Below are 25356 nucleotides of genomic sequence, written 5' to 3'. Positions count from 1 at the left end.
GTTCTACTATGATAATTGGTGATGAAAATTAAATTATGTTCAATAAGATGAACTTGTGTTTACTTCCGCATTAGCTAAGGGATGATCTCCGTTTAGGTGGTACTTGAGACTGGAAGAGCTCCTACAGTACATTTACATTTAGTCATTTAGCAGACGCTTTTATCCAAAGCGACTAACAAAGAGTGAGGGAGCAACCAGCGATATGTCATACAGGAGCCATAATACATTAGATCTCAATACAAAGTTACTGGTTTCAACTAAAGCTAGACCAGTACCTGTTGAGAGAAAGTGTTTTTTTTAAACCAATTCCGCATTGCACAAGGTGCAAACAACCTTAGTCTTGTCGATGTTTCTATTGGGAAGCTTCTTAAAAATTAATATTCCCTGAAGCAAACCCGGCGGCTTCATAGCTGCATCCATGTTAGCACGTCACGTTTGATGCGGTAATTTCACAGTAAAGTTATGTTGTGTTCAGACCAAACGCGAATGGCGTGTCAAGCGCGAGTGATTTATATGTTAATGCAAAGAGGCGATAGACCTACTTGCTGCGCGAATCGCGCGAATGAAGCCCTGGTTATGAGATGATGAGCCGGCTTCTGCTTCCGCGAATGACGCGAGTTGAAAAATATCGTTCTCGCCGCGTACAGTGCAGTTAAGCTGGTATACATCCGCGCTAAAATATCAAGGTGAAAGTCATCATAGCTTGCGCAGTATAGACCCATCTCCCAACCCAACTTTGAGAATAGATTAACGGCGACATTTTTTTTAACGCGCGATAATAGTCTCACTGCGTTAACGGCGTTAACGCCGTTAACGGCCCACCACTAATTTTTATATTATATTTTTTTGCAATTTCACAATAAAATTGTGAAATGTGACCCAAACATCTCTTGATGAGATTCACCAAATTACTTTATTATTTGTGTTTTATTGTGAGTAAAGTTTCATCATGTCTTCCGTGTTCCTCTGTGTTCCTCTAGCGAAGGATGATGGGAGCGTGGCTGTGGCTCTGGGTTACACGGCACACCTGGTGATGATGATATCGTTCTTCCTGCAGGTACCTCTTAGGTACCCCATCATCCACAAGGGATCTCGCTCCTCCATCAAAGACACCATCACCGACAAACTCACAGAGAAGGAGAGAGAGTAAGAGCGATTTTGTTTCCTGGAAAATAAACTGGAATAATTTATTTACCAGAAGTAAACGCTTCATTTATCTGTTTGGCATTTTGTTAGTTTTCTCGGACCCAAATATATAAGCATACTTTGATTTATTTTACGGATTGCGTGCCAAAGATTTTCTTCCTGTAACGGGGTAATATTTATGTGTATGTTTGCACGTGGTTGTACATGTATGTCATTTGTACATCTGTCTGATTCGGTACACGTTATGTCTGCTTCATTGTGTGTGTTCAGGGTTGGTTAAGGGCCCTTTCTGAATTAAACGCTAGTTTAGCGCTGCAGGGTTCTGACTTTCATGTACTTCATCCTGTCCCTCGAGCCCCTGGTCTCTTTCATCTATCCCTCTATAACTCTCCTTTCTTTCATCTTTTCATCTCTTCCTCTCTTTCTGCAGATTTATCGTGTCTGCTGCAGTTTGGGAGATAACAGCCTTCGAAGAGAATCGTGATGTGTTTTGCTGAGTTTTTGTATTTAATGTATAAATCACAAAACTTAATGTCCAACAGACTATCTGTTTGGGCTTCTGCTTATATCAGTAATAGCAAAATTACATTATTGCCAAATAATGCTATAATTATATAGCCTGTATTGCCAGACTGATATCACAGGTGGCTTGTTCATATGAATTTGTACGATGTGAATCGTACAATAAAAAATGTTCGATTATTTAAAAAAAGCATTCCTGAAGCCCCACCCCTAAACCTAACGTCAATGGCACAAAAGCAAAACGAAATACAACATACAAAGATGATCGTAGGAATTCACACAAATTGCCCACCTCGGAAAACGCGTAGTTACGAATTCCCGTGAGATCGTGTTGGTATCGCACATTTGTGCGACACTGTCATCAAGGCGCTGCCTTGCCACTTTCCAAAACAATTTTGTTTTTGAAATTTGATTAATTATTGATGGAGTCAATTTGTCGAAACATGTTTGTAAACAGTTTCCTCTTTGATCTCCATCCTGGGTCCACGTTTATAAATCGTGCAGTTGAGCTTGTTTCCTTTTACGACGTAGCCTGGGAGGCTTTCATCATGCCATTAGATTCTTTCACAACTCGAGAAACCGCCACGCTTGAAGGATCTAACACAGATTCATTCTCCCCTAATCTTCATAGTTTCAGGCCAAATTGCATCTTCAGGGTATATTTTTACTTTGGCATGTGCGAAGATGCTTGTAATTTGTCGACTTTTTGTGTGCATGTCATGCTGTTGTTGTCATGGAGTCACATGCATACTCTTCAGACTTGGCCTTTAGGGTCTGGAGACCCTGAAATTTTAATACCAGAATGTTTTGGCACTGCAATTACAGCTCTGGCTACCCGACTGAAATTATAGTTTTTCTATGTTTTTATGCTGTAACTAAGCAGAAGCGATCCAAGAAAAGAGGTTTGCAGGTCTGTTTCGATTGCATGTCTACAGCTCCCATGCCCAGAGAGGTATCGCATTCCTGCATTCTGCACGTGATGTAAAGCCCCTTAATGAAACTCACAATAAAATTGGATTGTTATAATTAGATGAGCTGCATTTTTGAATGGCAGATGTCTAGATAGCGTGCTTAACATTTGATGTGGGATTAATGTCTGATTTCAGCAGTTTATAAGTGAGAAAAAATAGGTGGGGAGGGTGGTAAAGTAGGCATCAACTTTACACTAAAATAGTGCTGGTGCTCAGTTAGGAGATCTACCAAGCTGATCTCAGAACTGGATGGCTTTTCCATTTACTTTAGAGCCTGGCTTTAATGTAATGGATCTTGCTAAAACATTACTTGCTTGTAAACAAACATAAATACCTCACATATTGCTAGTTTTGCTATGTGTTTATGTTATCGTTAAAAATGACTAATAAAATTTGACCAACCAAGTCACACATGATATTTGTTCAAATATATTTTTTTAGAGGAAGGAAAAAAATAAGTGAAGTTGTTATGCAATGTGTACAAAATAGAAACAGCAATTCACTTCACATCAGGCTTTTCTTTTTTTGGCTGTATAGTTGTTGACTTGAAGTGAACCTATTTTATCACAGTTAAACTTTCAAAGTAATTTTGCTAACTTTTTAATGTCTTAATCCAATGTTACTTAAATATATAGCCTCAGAAACAGAGAAACACCGATATATCAGCCAATAATAAGTATCGACTGACAAAAGCCCTTTTTCACACTATTGACTATTGCCCGATAGTTTAAAAACAGCCTATGATCACGGCCGACATATCCTGTCAATGTTGTGTTCCCACCAAACGCGCATGAAGCGTAAAGCGCGAGTGATTGCAAAGGTCAATGCAAAGACGCATAGGACATCCCGCGGAGACTGAAGCCGCCTGGCAGAAGCCCCTCCCATGAGTTAAATTTGCGTCTGTTGTGAAGTTAATTTCACGCATGAATGAAGAGAGTAAACTTAAACTGTTAAAGCATTAAATTACGAAAAGAAATAGAATTCATTGCTGTCAATTCACATAATTTTATACTTGTTCGGTACCTTTTTGGCTGATTTGACGTGAATCTGTGAATTATTTGAGTTAGTTTTTTATATGTAGTCAAGCCAAACTCAAGCTGTTTGCATTCATATCCATTACGGGATGGATTTTTGTGATTTCTTTTTTCCTATCCCAGAATGTTCTGGTCTTTTGTGGTAACGTGTAGTACAGGCCAGATTGGGCACTGGATTCAGCCCGCGATGTTGGAAATGGGCATTTGTGATGTATATTGATGTAATTGGCCTGCATCTGGCTCAGATTAAGCTTTAAACATACACATTACACAAGCCAAATCCCATTTTCATTTACGTCCCCTGCAAAGCGTTCAGATCTGTAGGCTACAGCACTCGCCAGTGATCTTGGACTTCCAATTTACGGAACACTTCAAACATCTTCTAAACCCTCAGCCAAAATAATGTTAAACAATAGGCTAGAGATCCACAGAACTCAAGAGGAGCACAAGCCTTTATAAGGTTCACAGACAGTACATTTGACTGAAGCTCAAGCTCTACCAGTCACAGCGGCTCCCTAGAGACGACGCTGTTATGAAAGTCAAACAAGAATCAGAACACATTCCGCCTGACCCCCGTTTGTGTGTTTGTGAACATACGTTTGTTTGTGCAAAGGCCGGCCAACGCACAACCATTAGCGGCAGCTGTGTTGGGGTGAGACTGCCCAGCTGTTTAACGGACCTGTGTGGGTGTGTGTTTGTAGATGAATCAGGTGGTGCTGAGAAGATGAAGGTCCAAGCCTTCAGAAGTCGGACTCCAAAACTCATTTGAGCATGAGTAACAGGGAGAAAGAGAACAGTGGGACCTATGTGGCCCTCGTAATTAACTCTGCACGAGCCGGGCCTGCAATATGTCCCATTATCCCCTTTTCTTACTGTGACCCTGTGACCTCCACACACCATAACTTACGGCATTATGAGCTGTAATCACCCCTGAAGTGTCATTGTTTAACATTGTGTCAGCTTTACGCCTGACAGATACGCTTTAAATCATCTTCTCTATCTCTTGCTTGGCCTCGCTGGGTCTCGCGTTCATTTGTCAGTTGTATCTCTGCACGTCTGAGCATCTCCTTTACTGCACGCTCTCGGGTTTGTATAGTGGGTGTTCTCCAAGCCAGAGTCAGTGGTCTGTAAATCATGGCGGCTCATTAATCTCTTCCAGTTTGGAAAGTTAAGCCAGAGATTGTTGTAACTGTACTTAGAGTATTGCTTTTCTTTTTGACCTGTTGTCCTCATGTTTTCAGTCATGCTGTACAGTAAGGATCCGTATAAACAGTTATTCTCTTTGGCTAAAATGAAAATTTCAAACAATATATTGCGCCGTATGCTTAAAGGTCCTGTGTATAAAATTTTGCGGCATCTAGCGGTGAGGTCGCACCCCTCCCTATCGAAGCACTATGCTGGCTGAAACAGAGCCAAGATGGCATCATGTTTTTGCGTCTTTGCCAAAGGAATATGTCCGTTTTGGGCTTCTGTAGAAACAAAATGGCGAATTCCATAGCTCATTCATTCATTATGTAACAACTCTGAAGAGTTACGCTTATAAATTCCTTTTCTGTCAATAGATCCTCCAAAAAACGACATATTGGACCTTTAAGTGTATAAAGATAATTTTTTGACTAGTACTTACATACATTTTTTTACTTGTAGGGACGTTTTTGGTTCCTCTTGAAGAAAACATCTCATAAATCAAACTATGAAGATCGATTCAGTCTGTAGGTTTCACACAATCTGTACAACATCTCACCTCAGCTTTACACAGCTTCTAGGCTCCTGTCTAGGTGTCGTTGAGGTGGCCCATAAGCCGGAACAACCTCTGACCTTCGGATCTCACCTCCCTCACTGTGTTTAGGGTTTCAGCCCGTCACCTTGGCTGTGTATACACAGACCAAAATGATGTGACTGTAGACATGGTGCATCCTGCTAAATGCTTTACTCGGCCCCTGATATAACTGTCAAAATTAGGGGTATTATAAAGATAAGGTGCAGGCAGAACTTTTTTCTTTGGTGATAATCACATTAGTCAGTAGTCAGAGAATCGTAAGTTTTCTCTATACATCATGGCGATAAAGTGCCTGTGAAAGCCATAGAAGGTAAACTTGACTTGAAGTAATGAAGTTGACCTATGAAAACACATGGAACTAGATAGCTGGACACAAATGAATAATTATTTTTGATAACTTTGCACAGTGCAACTGTTGACATTGAACGGTAGGACAAGACTTTATTGGTCTGTGATAAATGAGATGTTGGAGAGAGGTTATGAAAATGTGACTTTTCTGTACTTTCACATACTGAAACTATGTTATCTTCAGAGCCTTAGCGTTCTTAAATTCCCTATTTACTATGTAATCTGGTATAAAAATTCTAGTGCTCAGTATCCACTATCAATCCTCTTTTGAAATTCTTTTTTGTTGTATTGTCACTGTTCAAAATGATAAATCTGATAATGAATTATAATTCATGCCTTAGACAGCATATTGAGGTTTAAAGGTCCATATATTTTGGAAGGTCTTCTGACAGAAATGCAACATAATATACATAACTATGTTTCAGAGGTGAATGAAGACATAATGAAGTGTTATGTTTTTATTTCCTACGAATGATGTTGGTACCTTTTCTGCAATCGCCCTAAACAAAAGACAAAAGACAAATTGCTCTTCAGAGCACATAAATACGTCATCTTAAAGCTGTGTCAGCCACCGTAATGCTTCGAAAGGGAGGGGGAGGGTTGGCTTTTCCGCTAGATGCTGCAAAATTTCACGGACTGAACCTTTAATGGACAAACTTCATATGCAATGCCCGCTTTAAACCTTATGAGATACCTAATTTGGTTTGGATGTGCTATAGAACACCTAGCTTTGTAGTCAGTTCCCACTCTTACTTTGCCTCAATATTGCCATGTTGCACTGAACGTAAACATTTTATGCGATTTCCACATTTTCTTGCTTTTACAACTTCCTAAATTGCTTCAGCTCATCCGTTAAACCTATACATTCACTGCAATATCGACCCACCTGGCTCATAAATGAAATGTGATGAATCCCTGTCTGCCTGTCAAACTATAATTTTCACCATACAACCTTCTTTGCTTCTCATTAAAACTTTTCGGTCATTTCCTTATCCGTCATTATGCTGAAACGTTTATCCAAAATGACCCAAAGTGCAGGGGTGGAATGGGATCTCTGTAAATTTCTGGATACAGGGTCATCCCTACCTGGGATTAGGGCTATACATTTAAGATTAGCAGCTATGAAACCTAACCATTAGGCTATGACCACAAGACCAATCCTATTTCCTCCAGCCCTTTCCTCTTTTTCCCTTCATGTTGCAATTATTGTGTCCGATTCGGGTAATCTCGTTGGGGGAAAAGTGCTAGTCCCTCCTACTTCCACACCTGGGATGCTTCATCTGTGACCAAACAGTGTGGTTTTAGCAAGATTTTTGGGGGATCTATTATCAATAGTTCCATCCTCTATCCTTAATGTAACGCAAAAATACACACTCACACATGTTCTGTATACACATACTTCTTCCATAGCATTCTTTGTAATATTTAAAGAAGGTACTTTGGCCCCCCAGATGCATTCTTGCGATGCAATGGACTTTAACAACACATTGCACCCACGTTTCTACACTTCCACCCTATTTCTGCATGCCTGATTGCCAAAGAGCTAAGAGAATCCAGGAGATGCGATCCAGATGTGCTCCGGTGATGGAGTCCAGAGTTTGGCCCATTAAACTCAAGCCTCCGTCTCATATGGGCTTTTATAGGGAACTGTACGATGGCGCTATCTACTTTTCAGAAGAGCTTTATGACAAGCGTAAAAAATGGAAGTAGGGATTGACACATTGCACCACGGGCTCAAGACGCCAACCTGTCAGATTGGGCTCCAGGACGGTGAGGCTCGGGCAGAGTCGGGGAAGAAAAAAGAGGGAACCGTGAACTGAAATTCAAGGGAATTATTGACCTGCTTTGGAACATTTGTTCCTGCCCGTTAAGATGGAATACACATTCCTTTGAAGGCCTGATAGAAGGAGAGTCTAGAAAGTATATATTTCTTTGTCCAAACACAATTGGGGATATTAGGTGCAAGTTTCCATACACAATCAAACTATGCTTTGGTGAGTTGGTCAGATTTATAACAAACTGACTTTTTCAAGGATTTATGTTTTATGAGGACAGTGGAAAGGAAATCCGTTTTTTCAGGCTTTAGGGATGATTTCTGTATCTGTCAGAATAAGTCTGATGTGTCTGATGAAGGCATTGATGACAGAGACTGACTGGAACTGGTGTGTATCCAGCATCTCAATATCTTATTTTCCCAGAATGAATCCAGAACTTCTGAACTCTGTCTTCACGTTCTCTCTTCCTGAATGGTTAAACAAGCTTCTTGATTTTTTGTGGTTCTGCTTATATTGTTAGATCCAGAATGATAAATGGCTTGTGACTTTCCTCATTTGTAAGTCCGTTCAGATGAAAGCGTCCGTTCAATGATTTAATGTAAACGCTCTCATGTTTGCATGGACCACGTCATGTTTCCATGCTTTTTTTCAATCACTGAACTCTTGTTAATGTCTCGAGGTCCAAATCGCCTCCATCATTGAACACGTGTTGAGCGGTCAGATTAAAAATTATACACTGGGTGATGTACTGTACTTGTACCGCACCTGTTTGTGATTGTTGGAACAGTCTCATATTTATAATGGCTTTGTTTGATTGGTCAGTTTATTTTCTGAAGACTCTTGTTGTTTGAAAAGATGTTCTTGGGTGTTTTTCAGGTACATCTGGCAGATAATTTAAATGTTTTCACCCTTTAGGTTTTTTTGCTAACATATTTTAAACGTCCAGTGTATGAACTTTTAGCGACATCTAGCGATGAGCTTGCGAATAGCAACCAATGGCTCACTTCACCCCTCCCCCTTCCTTTCAAAGCACTATGGTGGCTGACACAGGATGTTGGACTCTGAAGACAACCTATTAAAGCGTGCTCTGTATAGCAGTTTGTCCGTGTAGGGCTAGTGTAAAACCAACATGGTGAATTCAAATGTAAGGGGACCCGCGATGTGCATAGATGGAAACAGCTAATTTTAAGGTGATAAAAATATCGCGCTTCATTATGTAAGGTCTTTATACACCTCTGAAGACATGGTTAGGTATATTATATTGCATTTCTGTCAATAGATCGTCCAAATGTTCTTGTTTGTTTAAAATATATTCTTGGGTAACGTTTAGATCCGTCTTTGGTCCTCGGCAACATTTGTCAGAGAGCTGCAAAGCCCATGCTACAGTTTTCCAGACAAGCAGAGGTCTTCAGTTTTCCTAATGTTGTTGTGACTGGGCTTTGATGAGAGTTAAGGGAACATTACAGCAGTTTGCTTTCGGGTGGGTGGTCAGAACCGGTGGAGCGTAGGTCCGAAATTTGTTCCAAGGCACTCTGAATGACCCAAGTTGATGTATACTGTACTCTTGTCAAGTATGGCATATAGCTGTTTACATGTCACAATTGATACTGCAAACTGTGTCATCCTAATTCTGCTTTTCATTCTTTATTTATCCGCTTGCGCGTGCTTTCTCTTTCCTCTTGTCACTTGTGTGATCAGTCTGTATTTATGCATTAACACAGCTATCCCTCATTCGTTCCGTCTCACACACTAAACACTTATCTCCGCTTTTCTGATCGTGCATATTAAAACACTTTCCCACACAAATGCAGTTTCTTTCCCCACATGTTTGTTCATTCATTCGCCAGTGGAAGACCGAACATTCCACATATAACTACAGTTGTTAATGCACAGATTCAAAAGCAGGGGGTCATAAATCAACCCAGCCGCTTTTAAACAAACACCTGCCTCCAAACTGTCAGGGCTAATGGTGGCACTCGCCATATAAATCAGCCGTAGCTGTAACTCTCAATATGAGAGAAACGATTACATTGAGCATCTGCCACCATGCTATTTTAATGGGCCGATAGTCCTTGCTGTAACTTATTCCATTTTTGTGTTCTTTAAAGTAAGTGTGTGTGTTTGTATTGAAAAGGTCAGAAGAGATTTGTGGGTCACTTGTTCTGTCTTCTTAGTTTCTTTACGAGCTGGCGTAAGAGAACAAGGTGCATTTTTCCCGCAAATGTTTAATTAAGACCAGAAAGGGGCCAGAGAACAGAAATAAAACACTTAAACTGTATTCTAAAGTTTTTATGTTGTGACTCTAAACTATCTTCTAGATGCATTTTAAAGGGACAAACAGTTCTGTTACTGTTGAGTGTGAAACTTAAGACTGTGACACGCTACATTTTGGACATAAACGAAGCAGAAATAAACAAGAACTGAGGAAACGGAGTGGAAATCAACTTTTCGGTAAAGTTATATTAGACACTTTAAGGAACACGTTCATGCAAGGCAAGTCACAAAGAAACAACTTTGTAAGGTTTTATTAGTACAAGGCATTTGTACGTTTTCTGGTTGCCAAACCTAGATGAACATGTCCATAGTTAATGTGATGAAGTACACCTGTGGTGTTTGAACTCAAGAGAATGTGACCTCATACCGTTTAACCACTAAAAATAACCTTGTTTCAAATTCAAGTTTGTTTTAAGAAAAGCTCTAGCTACATTTAAATGCAGATGCGCTGCAAAAAATGAATTTCCTACTAAGCATTTTGAAAAATATCTGAAAATTCTTATATTAAGATACATTTGCTTGACCAGGAAAGTATTTTCTTTAATGACAGAAAATATAAGAATAAAAAAATCATGAATTTAGCTTTATCTTTATCTTAAGTATCTTAATTCGAGATTATTCTTCTTACCCCATTCGCAATTTTTTTGCTTGCTTTAAATATAAACTTACTTTATTTACTTTTTCATAAAACAAGGGAAAATATCTTGGATTTTGGATTTTTTTAAATGTTTTTAAGACAAAATGCTTAGTAAGATAGTCTTTGTATAGTGCCTCTTGATTTGTTATCTATAATGCAATTAAATTGATACTATTGTTTTTGTAACTTAGTTCGGCAAGTTGTTTTTGGAACAAAAATGAAAAGCACTTTGTTCTTTAAAACACTGACTGCTCTTTGAGGTCAAAGTTCATTTGGGAGATAGGACGGTACCCTTCTCATAAACCAAACCAGTTCAACATAACCACAGTCTCATTTTACTCACATTTATTAAACCACGAGATTAACTACTCTTTATTTCTCAGAACAAAAGGTCTTAAGATGTAGAAAGCGTTGCCTTCCTGTTTACGGTTGTTTTAATGCAGGCGATAAATCAGAGTCTATTGGTCTGTAGCGTTTGTTTTGGAGTGGACTTGGCTGAGCACCCTCGTCCTGTCAAGGCGCACTTGAAATATCGCATTAAACTTGTGGAGGTTGGACATGTGCAAATATGAGGTCAGGCTATAAAGACGACAGCTTGACATAAATATATTAAATGAAGCTCTGGAATTGGGTTTACAGTCTAGTTCAGTTTATATGTGTGGTCATTTCAGTCATATGCAGGTACACGGTGGTATAAAACATCTCTTCAGGTTCATAACAGAAAGACAGGACACTGAGACACAACTGATTTCTTCTGTGAAAGAATGTGAGGTGCGTGTAAACGTCGACTGCCATCAAAGATGTTTTCGACATCTCATCCTCACTTCTCTACTTTTCTTGTCTCTTATCCTCCTATTCTCCTCTGTGCCTCTTGTCTTGTTTTTTCTTCTGTGATATCTTTTATCTCTATTCATTTCTCTTCTCTCTCTCTCCTTCTTCTCTTCGTTCCTTTCACTTCTTAAATCGGCATGATATTCCACATAATTCTTTCACTAACATACTATGAAAGATAAAGACAGAAGCGTTCAGAAGAGTGGGTGAGTAAGAATGCGTGTTACTGTCATGTTCAATTATCGAGACCCATTTTTTATCGTCCAACATTCCAGATCAAACATGGGAAAGAGATTTTGCAAATCTCTGCGTTCTTAGTGGAAACATGGAAACTTGTTCTTGCGGTTGGTTTTCTCAGTCGCAAGCGTTAACTCTGGAGAAATAAGACTCTGCTATTGATAACCTCCCATGCTTGAGGTGTGACAACGATGAAAGCGCAGTCACCACATTCATTGAAGAGGGTTTGACGTGTCAGTTTTCATCTTTTTACAAACATTTTTGGAAGATCAAATCTACATTTCTTTCCATTTTACATATTTTTTCGGAACATTAATTCAAATGTGCAACAGAGATGTGAGAGCTGTGGCCTAGCGGCTAACACACATGGTGTTATGAAGCTCGTACATTGATGCGGTTTCAGATCCTGCGCAATTTCCCAATCCTGTTTTCCTTTCTATTTGGTGCAGTTCCCTTCCTCTGTTCTCTCTACTAAAGTTCCAGTGTGTAATTTTTGGAGGATCTATTGACAAAATTGGGGGTGGAGTGAGCCATTGATTGCAATTCCCAACCTCACCACTAGGAGGAGCTAAATTTAAAAAACTGGACATATAAAGTTTGCCAGTGGCATCAAATATTTGCTATAAAGATATGTGACGTGATATAGAGTTTCCAAAATGAGCTGGAAAGTGAACTGCCTGTGGTCATAAATCTATAAGACTTTGCGAGACGTACGTTTCTCCCCAAAGGGTCCTATTGTTAGGTGTGAGGTGAATCTGAGTGTTATCCTGCCATATAAGAGTGTGAGAGTGAGCACGTCTACAGGCTTCACTGTAAACCTTCACATATACTATCGTGATAAAAACCACTCTCATTTCCTCCCCACTTCTCTCTGCCTACATTTTTTCAAATATGTACATGCATACATGTGTGCATGCACACACTCACTTCCTGCCCCCTATTGCTCTGTTATAATATATTTGACTGGACATTCCCTTGAGAAATTCCTGGTGCTCCGTGAACCAGAGTCATGGCAGAATGATCTTGCATACACACACACACACACTGGAGCATGCTCATTAATCACTGTTGGGTGACTCTGTGTGCAAGCTAGTGTGTGTTTGTGTGCGACTGATTTTTGGCAGGCTTGTTGTGGTCGTTTCCCTAGAATCCCTAGAAAAAGGATATTGTTTTCTCTGCGTTTGGAGAAAGATAGACAACTGTACCTCGTCCGGCTCCTTTGGATTAAAAACGGCATGACGGGTGTGGTGAAATAGAGCGTGTGTGCGTATCTTCAGTCCACCGAGGGTTTTAAGCATGCACCTGCTTTGAGATTACACCCCCTAGGTCGTTCAGGAAGTATGGAAGTGTGTGTGTTCGAGCGAGAGAGATGAAATTGTTAAGACGGGAAGTTAGGGGAATTGCGGAGTCTGTCTCCACTCTTCTGCGATTAAAAGCAGAAGTCCCAGGTGCTGCTGACAAAAAGGTCTCCTGGATTACAGAGACACTTCCGGGAGATCACTCGCGCCTTTTTGTTTTAGGTCTCTGCTGCCTTTAGGCTAAAAGTGTGTGACCCTGGGCCTACGACCTCACCTCTTTAGTGGTTTTGTAGAAATGGAAGAATAACTAAACGTTTTTTTCGCTTTCGCAATCGTGAGAGAGTCTTATAAACGCAGTCCACAGGTATGTAGTGTTGAAAACACACACGCAGTGTTTTAACAAGCTTGACAGTGATCTCAGAGGAGCTTTGTGGTTAATGTGGGGATGTTTTTGTTGATCACAGGTGGTTAAGCTTGGGGCTTTTTTGTCCTCTCTCTTTCTTTCTTTCTCTCTCTCCCTCTCTCTCTCTCTCTCTCTTTCTCTCTCTCTTATACCGCCTCTAAGCTCTTAATAACAGGGCAGTGATGTACTCTGATATTAGGGGGCTGTAGTCAGGTGTTAGCATGAGCAGCTTCGTGGAGGAGCAGAATATTCGCATGCAGTCTGCTGTCTTATTCTTCAGCCTTTCGCCCATTCTCTTTATTTTAGAGGGACTTTCCCACTGGTTTTTGGCCATGTTCTCCAATAAAAGGACTGGGATGTTCTGTTCAGTCGGCCTGTTTTGAAACCTGTAAACTTGTACTTAGTCCTACACGGCAAGACTTTGATGTGACGACTGGTCCACCTGGCACCTTAAATCAACAGTTTGTGGATTTTTTTACCCTGAGTTCCCTTGAACAGTCATTAGGGCTGCAAGAAATTTTTTATCATTTGTTGAATGATAAATTATTACTATTAATTTTGAAAAATCGATTACAATTACTAAATAGATAACTAAAATTGACAAGCGTCATTCGGATATATATACTGAGATATTTCAATATTATTGTTCTGCAGTAATAATTTGAAGCATTTTTGAAGCATTTCCATTTCCTGAAAAACGGCAAATCTGGACATCCGAGGTTTCTGAATGACAGCAACAATATTTTTGTAATCAAATGTGTTCCGAAGTCCTTCATTCTGCGTAAACACTTCAATGTGCACCATTCACAATTGCATTAACTGTACATTGTGTTCATCTGTTGCATATCTTCTCTGTTCGTTGTTCTGGTTTAGACTCTGATATCGTGTGCCGTTCGGCAGTTTCTGAATCGTGATTACACCGACAGTTTAAATGAGAACTGACCAAAAGAAACAGGCGGGAATGATCCAATTTTAATGGATAATAGATTGTGTTTCAGACATGCATTTGGGAAACGGATCAGAACCAGACCTCCAGAGCTCTAGGCGGTCTCCTAACATCTGCAGAAACGTCTTGCATCACAAAGGGCCTGTTGAGGCATCATCATTGCTCGGTTAACTTCACAAAGCATAAATACCCAGAATGCATTGAGAAATCTTGACCCCCGAATGTTCATTTGCAAACACAGTTATTACTTGCAGGCTTTGGACTTTGGGTTTAACCCTTTGTCCAGTTTGACAGATGACCTGCCATTTAGCTTGTTTTGTGCGAGGTTGTTCTGAACGAAGTTATGAACTGATTACGACCTCGTAAAAAACGTCCTTCGCTTTGCGTTTGTTATGGGAACCATGTGTAACGGTTCAGAGGTGAGCAATGAGACCTTTCTCTTGATGACTATGTGCTGCTCTTGTTTGCAGGTTCCCCCTTTACCCCAGAGGAGAGCGATTCCAGTTTGAATACGGCGTCTACTTGCTCAACAAAAACATTGCACAGGTAAGACCCCTAAATCGTCCCTTAACTAACTAACAAAGTTCCCAAATATCAAATCTTCTGGAATTCTCCAGCTCAAATCCTAACCCAGTTTAGTTTTCCTAGTAAGCGCAGGATTAATGTCCCTCCGCTGACAGTGGAATTCAGGCCTGCTGCACTCCAGCTGTTCCTCAAGCTAAGGAGGAGATGAAAAGTGCAGATCAAAATGCAAAACGGACGAACCGGCCGTCTCCGCACATTTAAAGAACAAAAACATAGCAGTGCAGGGTATGGAGTGATATGTAAGCTTAGCCAGCTCCGAGGGGAATACTTATATAAATGTCATGTTTGATCTACGGCTCCATTTGTAGTCTAACTGTGAGATGCCCTCCGCAGCTTGTTCTTCATACCGCATGTCGCCCGCCATTTACAGTTCACGTTCTCTTCATCTGAATGAATGGAGCGCTTTGCACCTTTGGCAGGAATGTTCATTAACCTTGTCAATGTTGCTCTTTGGGGTGAGCTAATAGATGCTCTCTGGATAAGTTGAGTGCGAGTTCGGGTTCAGTGTGTTGGATTTAAACTCATTGTTTGTGAAGTCTCACGGGGAGGCTTTGAGATTGGTTGAAACATTTAAGTACGTCTTCAGAGCTGTATGAAGACCTTACATAGTAAAGTGTTATGCTTTATTACCTCAGAATAAGTTATTTCTATCTTCATACACCGTGGGTCCCCTTGCATGGAATTGTCCCCCTTAAACGTATGTGGAGATGGTGGTCTAGTGGGTTAAACCACTGAACTGGTAAATCAAAGGTTGCTGGTTCGATCCCAGCAGCCACCACCAGTGTGTCCTTGAGCAAGACACTTCACTCCACGTCTCTCCAGGGGGATTGTCCCTGTAATAAGTGCACTGTAAGTCGCTTTGGATAAAAGCGTCTGCCAAATGCCTAAATGTATGTAAATGTAAATGGACAAACTGCTCTACAGAACGCGTTTTTGAAACATTTGAAATATGTTATCTCCTTCGGCAAATGGGATGACATTTTTGTCCTGTATGACAAGGCAGGAGGGAGCTCTGGAGTGAGCCGTTAGTTGTAATTTGCAACCTCACAGCTAGATGCCGCTAATATCTCCACATTGCTCCAGGCTTTTATGTTTGCCTGTGTAGCATCTCCGATCACTATCCGATTACTCTAACCTTGCTAACACGCCGTATGCTTATCCTTGCTAATACGCCGTATGTTAATCCTTGCTAATACGCCGTATGCTAGTCCTTGCTAACACGCTGCTTGCTAATCCTTTATTTCCGCTGCTTATATTACACAATTTTACTACATAATATAATTGCATGTAAACGTAACCTTCGTTCCCCAACCATTCACGCCACTGTTTCTCCTGGGTTTCCTTCCTTCCTCACAAACCTGTGACCCCTGAAAGTTAGCTTCCTACTGTAGGTTATATGATTTGCCAATGACAAGCACGCAACCCTGTCTGTTATTTTGTTTTTATTTGTCATGGCCTTTGCCGCAGTCACTTGCTTTTCATTCAACCTTTCGTTTGGTCTTTAATGCATTCCGTTCGTTAGCCGTAGCCGCGGTGGCTCTCCATGTCCGCCTGCCGAGACTAAGCAGAGATCAGGTTTCACAGCGCCGCTCTTGTTTAGGAATGGAGGAGATTAAACGTCTATCTTTTATTAAATTGTGTGCTTTGCTGTATTTGAAAGTGATCCAGGGAGGCAGGAGGGGAGGGCTGTTTTAGTTGCTTTGAAGTGGCGCGCTGACTGGATGTTGTTTTTATTTAGTCCTCGTGTCATGGGAGGAAGGGAGGATGTCTGGAGAAGAATGTCAGGTGGCCGGTTGAGTTTTGATGGGCAAGCGTGATAGATGATTTAAGAACGGGAGATTAAAGACCATGAACGTTTGTCTGTCGTCTGCAGTTTTGTTTATTTGGTGAATTATTTTTCTGTGTAGGGAACTGTGCCTTTGTATTTTTTGTTGCTGTTTGTTAAATTAGCTTTTAAAAGCAAACAACTGCTGATAATTTATAGAGCATTTGAAATTAGTCCAAAATCGCATACTATCCGTCCTAAATAGTATTCGAAAATAGAATTAGTATATTCCAAATGGTAGTATGCTGAAATTTTTATTTTAAAAGTACCTGGATGGTCTACTGTTTCTGGTGAAAATTCGTGGTGTGAATCCATTGACACTTAACGGCTGATATTACACATAACTCACCGCGATAGGGCGGAGTTTAGGGGTGCTACACTGCATTAATAAAATAAAATATGCTTGTCTAAATTAATAAATGTGAATATACAGTAAATGTTACATATGAAATAATAAATAGATAAATACTTAAATGCAAGGAAGAACTGTATTTTGAGTTCAGCACAGTGTTGTTTACGCATTAAAATCTTTTCAATAACAAAAGCAGTAGATACTTTAAGGGCGTACTATAAGTTTGAGAATGGGGATACAGAATTAGTTTTGGCTGCCGTAGTTCCTTGAGAAAGTTATTAAATATACCATGAAGAATTAAAAAGAAAGAAAATTACGTCTGACCCATTTGTGTTAAATAACAGGAGTAGATGTTTAATTCAGAATGTCACTGCCAAGTTCATAGCCGCTTTCTTCTGTCACAACAACATCTGGGTTATTATGAATATGGGTTTAATCCTCATTACGTTTTAGGTCCTGATCTCTTTGAAAGCACAACAAACAGTCTTTTCCTGCTGTTGTATAATATTCCTCATGTGGATCATCCAGTCTTAGTTAAGAGATTTGGATGAGATATTGTTTGGGTCAGTTAGTGTTTGGAAAAGCTTCCAAGCTTTCGGAATCATCTGGTTAGTGTGTCTTTGAGTCTAATAGTTCATGTTCCCCTAGAGGGCAGAAGTGCTGAAAAACACTGCATGAACAAGACTGTAAAAGAATTAGGACTCCGATGCTAACCTCCCCAGTTATCGTATTTGGCGAGGATGTGACAGGAAGAGGGTGTGATGGAACTTAAACCCAGAGTGGTTTGAAGATTATTGTGGAATTTGGAGCGGAAATGATGTAGGTCTAACTTCGTGCCATGTTCAGTAAGCCAGGAAAACCTGGCAATAACAACACTCCAGGATGACTGGCCCCCGGACGGATCGAAATATTATCTTTCTAATGCTAATCCGCATTTCTTGGTGCACTCAGGATTGGACGTTTGATAAGATGACTTCGGACACTTTTGACTTATTTGTTAAAGCCTTTGGACTTGTTGAGCAATGAATAGACAGTGATTTGAATCTCTCAGTTTGGTTTTGTCAATGGCCCTGTTTACATTATACTAACATCTCTCTAGGGTGAATCCATCACTGGTGGTCAAGCGCATTACATATTTCACATATTAAGTGTCCTTTGACCATCATTTGATAAAATACTCACAACAAGGACATGCACCAGATATCAACAATTATTGATATACAGCCATGGAAAAAATGTAGAGACCAAAATAATAAATCTGATTATCAGAACTTAAATTGATATCTGTAGGACATTATCATAACTTGCCTACATTTGAACTATTATGAGCATTTAAATGAACTGTAATAAATAAATAAATTAAATCAATCCAAGAAAAATGAAGTAGCCTATAAGATATAGAAATACCGTGAAATATATCGGTACTGTGAACTAAAATGACTAATTTTGAGAAATTGATTTTTGGTCATTCTTCCCACCCCTACCTCTGACACATCTGTACTTAGCGCTGACCTCTTCTGATTGAATCACCCAAGATATATATAGATGTAATAATATATAATATTAGATGTACATTTTTAGTAAAAATGTTTGAAATATAAGACCCCCAGGTGTCCATGAACACTATATGGTTTCCATGTCAGTGCTTTTATCTAACATGACATTTGTAGGAAAGAAACCATATTAACGTGATGTGTGAAAGGAGATATTTATACGGCGGCACATGCACTGTACCCTTCGGTCTCATTTTCATTCATACTAGCAGAAAGGTTCCGCTATGAAAAGTTAACTACTACTGTTACATGCTTACATCCTGTACAAGTGTGTTCTTTAATAAGAGAATTAGCAAGGCAACAGTGGTGCTTTTGTTTGACACAGGCATGTCAATAAGATTATTCACTTTGGCTAAGTGGCTTCATTTGTGTATATCAAGTAAGAATTTCCATACATCACAAAATTAAGCATTTACCTCCATCGGACTGTGTACTTAACCTCTAAATTTGCTGGCAGGAATGTTCCAGAATGACTCGCCGTTACAGTATATTTAGTGGTATTTTGATTATGTTGCCATCCATGACTGATTTACTCATTTCTTATTTTTTCTTCACCCGTACAAACTTGTTTAAACTAGTATTTAAATTCCAGGGTTTTTTTAGATACCAATAACTCGGCTAATAACCATGCTAATTGAAAAAAACAATGTACATTTTGTTCTCATAAAGAACTGAATATACAAAATAAATGTATTTTGTATGTTGTGTAGTTTGTTGAAACGTTTGTGCAGGGTCAAAAAACTGAAACAGGAAGTTCTTCAAGACCAGCGTTGCTTAGATTTTCTGAAGTGGTCACAAATAAAAGTACTTGGAATAGCAAAGTCTGATTACAAACAGACAATTTCAGTTTAGTCAATGTTTAGTCAATGCCGCATCAAGTTTTGAACTGGCCTTCAAAGCGGTAATGTCAAATTCGGCCCTTTACCTCAACTCACTGCTCCAGGTCTACATCCCCTCCCATCATCTTCGCGAGGCACCAAATCGGCTCCACCTGTGGTGGAATGAAATGCCAGCCTCCACCCGAACTGCAGCATCCTTCACAATGTGACTAACCAATAACTGTCTCTGTCTTGTGTCCAAAAAAATCCTGTTGTTCTTTCTCTCCCTTGCTCACTCCTGCTTTAATCCTCCTAGTAGCATGGCCTTGTAAACTAACGGTACTGTTTAGCGTGTTGACAAAATGTCTCATACTTCGAAGTCGCTTTGGATAGAAGAGTCTGCCAAATGAATTAATGTCCAATGTCAATTCAAAAAAATTCTATAATAACGTGTAATTTATGTTTAACTATAAATTCTTAATATCTTTACTTTGGTTACTACTTTACGGAAAGCTGCTTTATTGCAACAAAGCAAAATTGTGAAAAGAAAATGAATTCAACTGATTTAAATATATGAGAAAGATCAAGACATCATTGAATAAGCTGACTGCGACTGTCATCATAGGCTGAAGGAATATAAGAAAGAGAAAATATGGAAAAAAGCTAAATTTTGACTTTTTCCTGTATCTCAATTGGTAGATCAAAGCGTCAGCACTGCAGAGGTCATTGGTTCAATTTCCTGGGAACACATAAAAGGAGTACATTTAATAAAAAAATATGATTCCATCTCTTCTAAATGCTTAAATGTAAATGTAGGATTATGTTTTTGCGTCCTATTTAGTCGAATATAACGTTAGCATAATGTATGTAGCTCTCGGTTCACTTATATTCAAGGCGGCCTATTGATTCAAAAGTGCTGAGCAGTCACATGTGCGTATTTACTTTCCCTCCCTATAATTAAGAACACACAGGTAAATAAAAGTGGGAGTCGATGAGTGTGAAAGAAAACTCCCAAGAGAAGAGCCTTTTTAGCAGGAACTATTACCAGGTTATCCCAAAATCCTTCCTTACCGTCCAGCGGCCCGCTCGGAGCAAACCTGCGGTGTGCGAGTCAGCCCATAGCGGTGAAGCGAGCCCTCCAGAAAAAGCCGCCGTATTGCGTATGTGCCGTTCCCTCACACAATGAAGTCCTTTTCCTGTCGGCCCTCTATAAAAAGCCTCATCTTTGCAAACTGGGCTCAGTGAGTCTGTCCAAACCAGTGTTTGTTTGCGTAGCCCTGAACCCTTGTCCACCCTGGTTTTGCCGCCAAACCAACATCACTGGAGACGATGAGAAAACCTGGAACTCATCTGCACTTTAACTACCTCTCTATTCCTTTCTTTCGTACGTAGCCAAGACGGCATCCGCTTTCCATTTCAAGGAGGCTTGCTTTGGTCAACTGCATAATGAATCTTGTTTCTATCTGTGAGAACTATGAAAGTTCACTTCACTGTGTTGGTCGTTTTTGTTTTCCTAAAGAGAGAAGCAAAATCGTCTTTAGATGCTTTAGAAAACATATGTTGGTTGTTACTGAGATGTAAGCGGCCAGCGATGTAATTTTCTCAACAAAGTCTCGTCTCTCCCCCTTCGACCCCTTAAAATGTGCTTTGTATTTTAATAGTATTAAGGTACCATTTTATAAAGGATATGCGTTGTGTCCCGACTGTAAAGAAATTACTTCTTTAGCTGCTTTATTTGTCACATTTCAAGCACGAAATTGCTTTTGGCAGGGCGTAAGTGGGCTGCACTAGCATAACGACCACTGAATTGAGGTAATGTTCACAGAGGTGTGGGAATGAAGCCCAAGGGCTGCCGTCTCCTTATTCTGACATGATTTATGGACAAGGGAGGGGAAAATACGGATTAACTGACTTCTGGACTGGACGAAGAGATTAGATCTGAACGTGTATCGTCTTTCAGCTGCACCTGACCTAAATTGTGGAAATTCTGAGAAAAAGTTTTTGATTATTTGTTTAGAGTTGATAGGTTTGTGTTTTAACGCTCTGTGTAATTGCGCAGCGGTGCAGGTACACATTTTCGCTGTTATTTTAGGAGCGTTTTGTTTTCCATAAGTCATCAGGCCTAATAGTCTGGGTTTCCTTTAGACCTGGGAAGTGTGTTACACCTCATCCATTAAGACTGTACGTGCCCACCCAGACAGTTATAAAGCTTTCACAAGTTACTCTAAGATAACAGAGAGCTGCTGCATTTCAAGCCTAAATGAAATTAATGATATTAATTTAGCTAATGATGGTTGAATCTTTCTTTCTTTCTTTCTTCCTTATTTTTTGTCTGTCTGTCTTTCTCTCTCTCTGTCTGTCTGTCTGTGCTTTCTTTATTTCTTTTGTTTCCTTCTTTCTTTGTTCCTTTCTTTCTTTCTGTCTGTCTGTCTGTCTGTCTGTCTGTCTGTGTCTTCTTTCTTTCTTTCTTTCTGTCTGTCTGTGTTTTCTGTCGGTCTGTGCTTTCTGTCTGTCTGTCTGTGCTTTCTTTCTTTCTTTTGTTTCCTTCCTTCTTTCTGTCTGTCTGTCTGTCTGTTTGTGCTTTCTTTCTTTCTTTCTTTCTTTTGTTTCCTTTTTTCTTTCTTTCTTTCTTTCTTTCTTTCTTTCTTTCTTTCTTTTTTCCTTTTCTTTTCTTTCTTTCTTTCTTTCTTTCTGTGTGTCTGTCTGTGTTTTCTGTCGGTCTGTGCTTTCTGTCTGTCTGTCTGTCTGTGCTTTCTTTCTTTCTTTTGTTTCCTTCCTTCTTTCTGTCTGTCTGTCTGTCTGTCTGTCTGTCTGTCTGTTTGTGCTTTTTTTCTTTCTTTTGTTTCCTTTTTTCTTTCTTTCTTTCTTTCTTTCTTTCTTTTTTTCCTTTCTTTCTTTCTTTCTTTCTTTCTTTCTTTCTGTGTGTCGGTCTGTGCTTTCTGTCTGTCTGTCTGTCTGTCTGTCTGTGCTTTCTTTCTTTATTTCTTGTCTGTCTGTCTTTCTTTCTTTCTTTCTTTCTTTCTTTCTTTCTTTCTTTTTTTCCTTTCTTTCTTTCTTTCTGTGTGTCGGTCTGTGCTTTCTGTCTGTCTGTCTGTCTGTCTGTCTGTGCTTTCTTTCTTTATTTCTTGTCTGTCTGTCTTTCTTTCTTTCTTTCTTTTGTTTGTTTCCTTCTTTCTTTCTTTCTGTCTGTCTGTCTATGCTTTCTGTCTGTCTGTCCGTCTCTGTCTGTCTGTGCTTTCTTTCTTTCTTTCTTTCTTTCTGTCTGTCGGTCTCTCTGTGCTTTCTCTCTCTCTCTCTCTCTCTCTCTCTCTCTCTCTCTCTCTCTCTCTCTCTATCTGTGCTTTCTTTCTGTCTTTCTTTCTTTCTTTCTGTCTGTGCTTTCTGTCTGTCTGTGCTTTCTTTCTTTCTTTCTTGTCGATTTTCTGTGGTTTTCGCATCAATAATACAATTCAGAGACACCATACAAATAAGCACAAAATACGAAAAACGTATACGAAAAATTTGGACTGTATGTACAAAGGCCCTTAGTCTTTATTTCATTTTTTGCTTGTAATTCTCCATTTTCACTCACTAACTCACTCCTTTTTCTTGTCTTTTCTTGCCTTTTTTAACATAACTTTTCCTCTTCTTTTCCTCGTCTCTTCACCTCTCCTCTTTTCTCACTCTTTCCTTATCTTTATCACTCACTTACTCTTTCTCTCCATCGCTTCTCTTTCTCTCAATCTCCCTCCTTCTTAAATACCTTTCACTTCCTCCTTCTTTCCAAAGTACCCTCTTTCTCTGCCTCCATCTTCCTCCCATGTTCTCTCTCTGCATTCTTTAGAAAGCGAGTATTGAGAAGACTCCTAACACTGTGCCCAGTACTACTGTAGTGTTTTTCTACAGCTGTGTTGCCTCACCTCAGGAAGTCCTCATCTCATGTCGAGAGTCTGTTGGAGACCGTTGTGCTCCTCTGGACTGTGATATTCTGTTCGGGCATGCATGATTCCGAGTTCCTCAGAGAATCTCAGCTTTCTTCTCTCTCATAGATTTATATATGATCCCAGATCTGCTGGCTGATCTTTTGGCAGAATAGCTTATTTTATTAGACTTTCTTCTCGAATATAACCTTCCCCTACAACATGTCTCTAGAGGCTTTCCCTGTGGGGAAGGGCTTTATAAGTTCATGTTTGTCCTTTTTTGTTTTATAGGATTTGAATGAAGTCAGCATACGGTGGCCCCCAAACGCATGTGGCCACTTAGGCACACTCAATAGTGTATGAATTTATGAATTATGAGTTAGGAATGATGCAATACCCCTGTCTATCGTGGGCTCTTATTAAAATATCTGTGTTTAATTCTTTATATGTATTTTTTTATCATGCAGAAAACATTTATGCATTTTAATACAATTTAAACATGTGATTTATATGATGTTTTGCAACTGGTCTGTATGACACACTGGATTCTTGGCACAGCTTCTGCATTGATGAACACTGTTCAATTATTTTAAGGCATTGGGTACCATTGCTGGAGGTGTTAAAAGGTGAGCCCTGGGCTTTTAATTTAAACCTGGAAATCTGGTTCTACACTCCTGGAGCAGATGTCGGTGTGGTTGTACGTCTGTCTGGTAACATTAAGTGTCTTGCCTCGCTTTAACCACACCCACTAGTTTAAGTTTTGTGTGGTCTTATTTCCCCTCATAGCTTGTTTCTGTTACACCTACATCAGTCTGTGGACAGTGCTTGTGATCTCTGGGGAAAGCCATCAAGTTCTCATAAAAAGCTGTATTGCACCGCTAAACATTACTGAGCATTTCACCACAAGGAGTTGCCCACATCATGCCTGTTAATCTAGAACCCAACAGCCAATTGTAGCCTAAATTTGCACTGGTCCTAACTAGTTTTCCACTTCTGGAATAAGCTGCAAACTGTTGAAAGATCCTAATTTCGAAAACCTCAATCTCTGGATGCTGGATAGGCATGTTTGAGTTATAAATTGATCCTCACTGTCTGTGTTGGTCTACTGCATCACAAAAACCATGGTCTACCCTTAGACAAGTATTTCAACCAATCTGCCATGTTTCTTGTGAGTATCTGAGGCTGTTGTTAAATCGTTGCACTTTTGCTAACCCATTTAACATTTTGTTGCAAGGACATGGAAACGGGAGAAATAGGCAGCGTTAGAAAGAAGAAAGCGAAAAGAATGGCGGACGGTTAGCACTCGCCACCTTCACTTGCTCCCGGTTTTATATGCATACCTCTGGCTAGCCTCCTATGGCTTTATGAAACACATAAATGGCTTTAATTGAATTTCCACGGTTTTAGTTCGGCAGCAAGGGGTTAGCCTCGTACCGCAAAGAGGGGAGAAAAAGCCACTAAATATATATGTGCCAGAAAAAGGGAGTCCCCACGCTCCAGGGATTCCCACAAACACAGCCAAATGCTGATTAGTCTCAAGGGTATTTATATGTTTGTTTACTGCTTTATGGAAAGTGAGGGCACACATACATGTGAGGGATACCCCTTAGCTGAGGGAGTTGTCGGAATGTGAGCCAGAAGTACATTGTACGCCACATAGGATTGACAAAACTAGCACTACTAGTCGTGGTTTTGGAACGTGAACTATGCGAAGTGAAAATATTGACTTCCGTTTTTTATATAATACGTATTAAACATATTGTTTAGATATTTAGATAACTTGTTCTTTTATAACCATTGCTGCTATGCTTGCCAACCCCCATAGTTTCTGCTGACAAGCTCTTTACCAAATAAACTCGAAAAAATTCTTCTCACAAACACAGGAAAGAGTGCCGCGCCGTCATTGTCAATGACTGAATATCTGTGCTAGTTCTTCCAGCTGTTTTAAAGGAAAATTGTGTTTGGTGTGGTGTAAAAGAAATCTTGCCTCTTTATTCAAAAGCTGTTTTACAACCGATAACCCCTGTAGCCCATCGGATGGTCATTTTTGGAATAGACTTTTTATAATAGCTGACGTGCAGAGGAAAACGAAGAAACAGGCTGAAGATGAAAAGTCATGACG

The 25356-nt window shown here is 39.8% G+C and overlaps 1 protein-coding gene across 1 annotated transcript in view; it reads left to right on the top strand.

The window, feature by feature from the left end:
- uvrag (UV radiation resistance associated gene) overlaps window positions 1–25356 on the top strand; it is an 87307-nt gene that overhangs the window by 35999 nt on the left and 25952 nt on the right. Inside the window, exons 12-13 of the mRNA XM_056736664.1 lie at window positions 981–1146; window positions 14673–14748. Of these exons, the coding sequence (XP_056592642.1) occupies window positions 981–1146; window positions 14673–14748 (242 nt within the window). The remainder of the gene's footprint in view (window positions 1–980; window positions 1147–14672; window positions 14749–25356) is intronic.

The sequence above is a fragment of the Triplophysa dalaica genome, chromosome 22 (genome assembly GCF_015846415.1).
Source record: "Triplophysa dalaica isolate WHDGS20190420 chromosome 22, ASM1584641v1, whole genome shotgun sequence".
NCBI classification, from domain to species: Eukaryota; Metazoa; Chordata; class Actinopteri; order Cypriniformes; family Nemacheilidae; genus Triplophysa; species Triplophysa dalaica.
The sequence above is the reverse complement of the archived record's forward strand: the minus strand, read 5'-3'. Positions and strand labels throughout refer to the sequence as shown.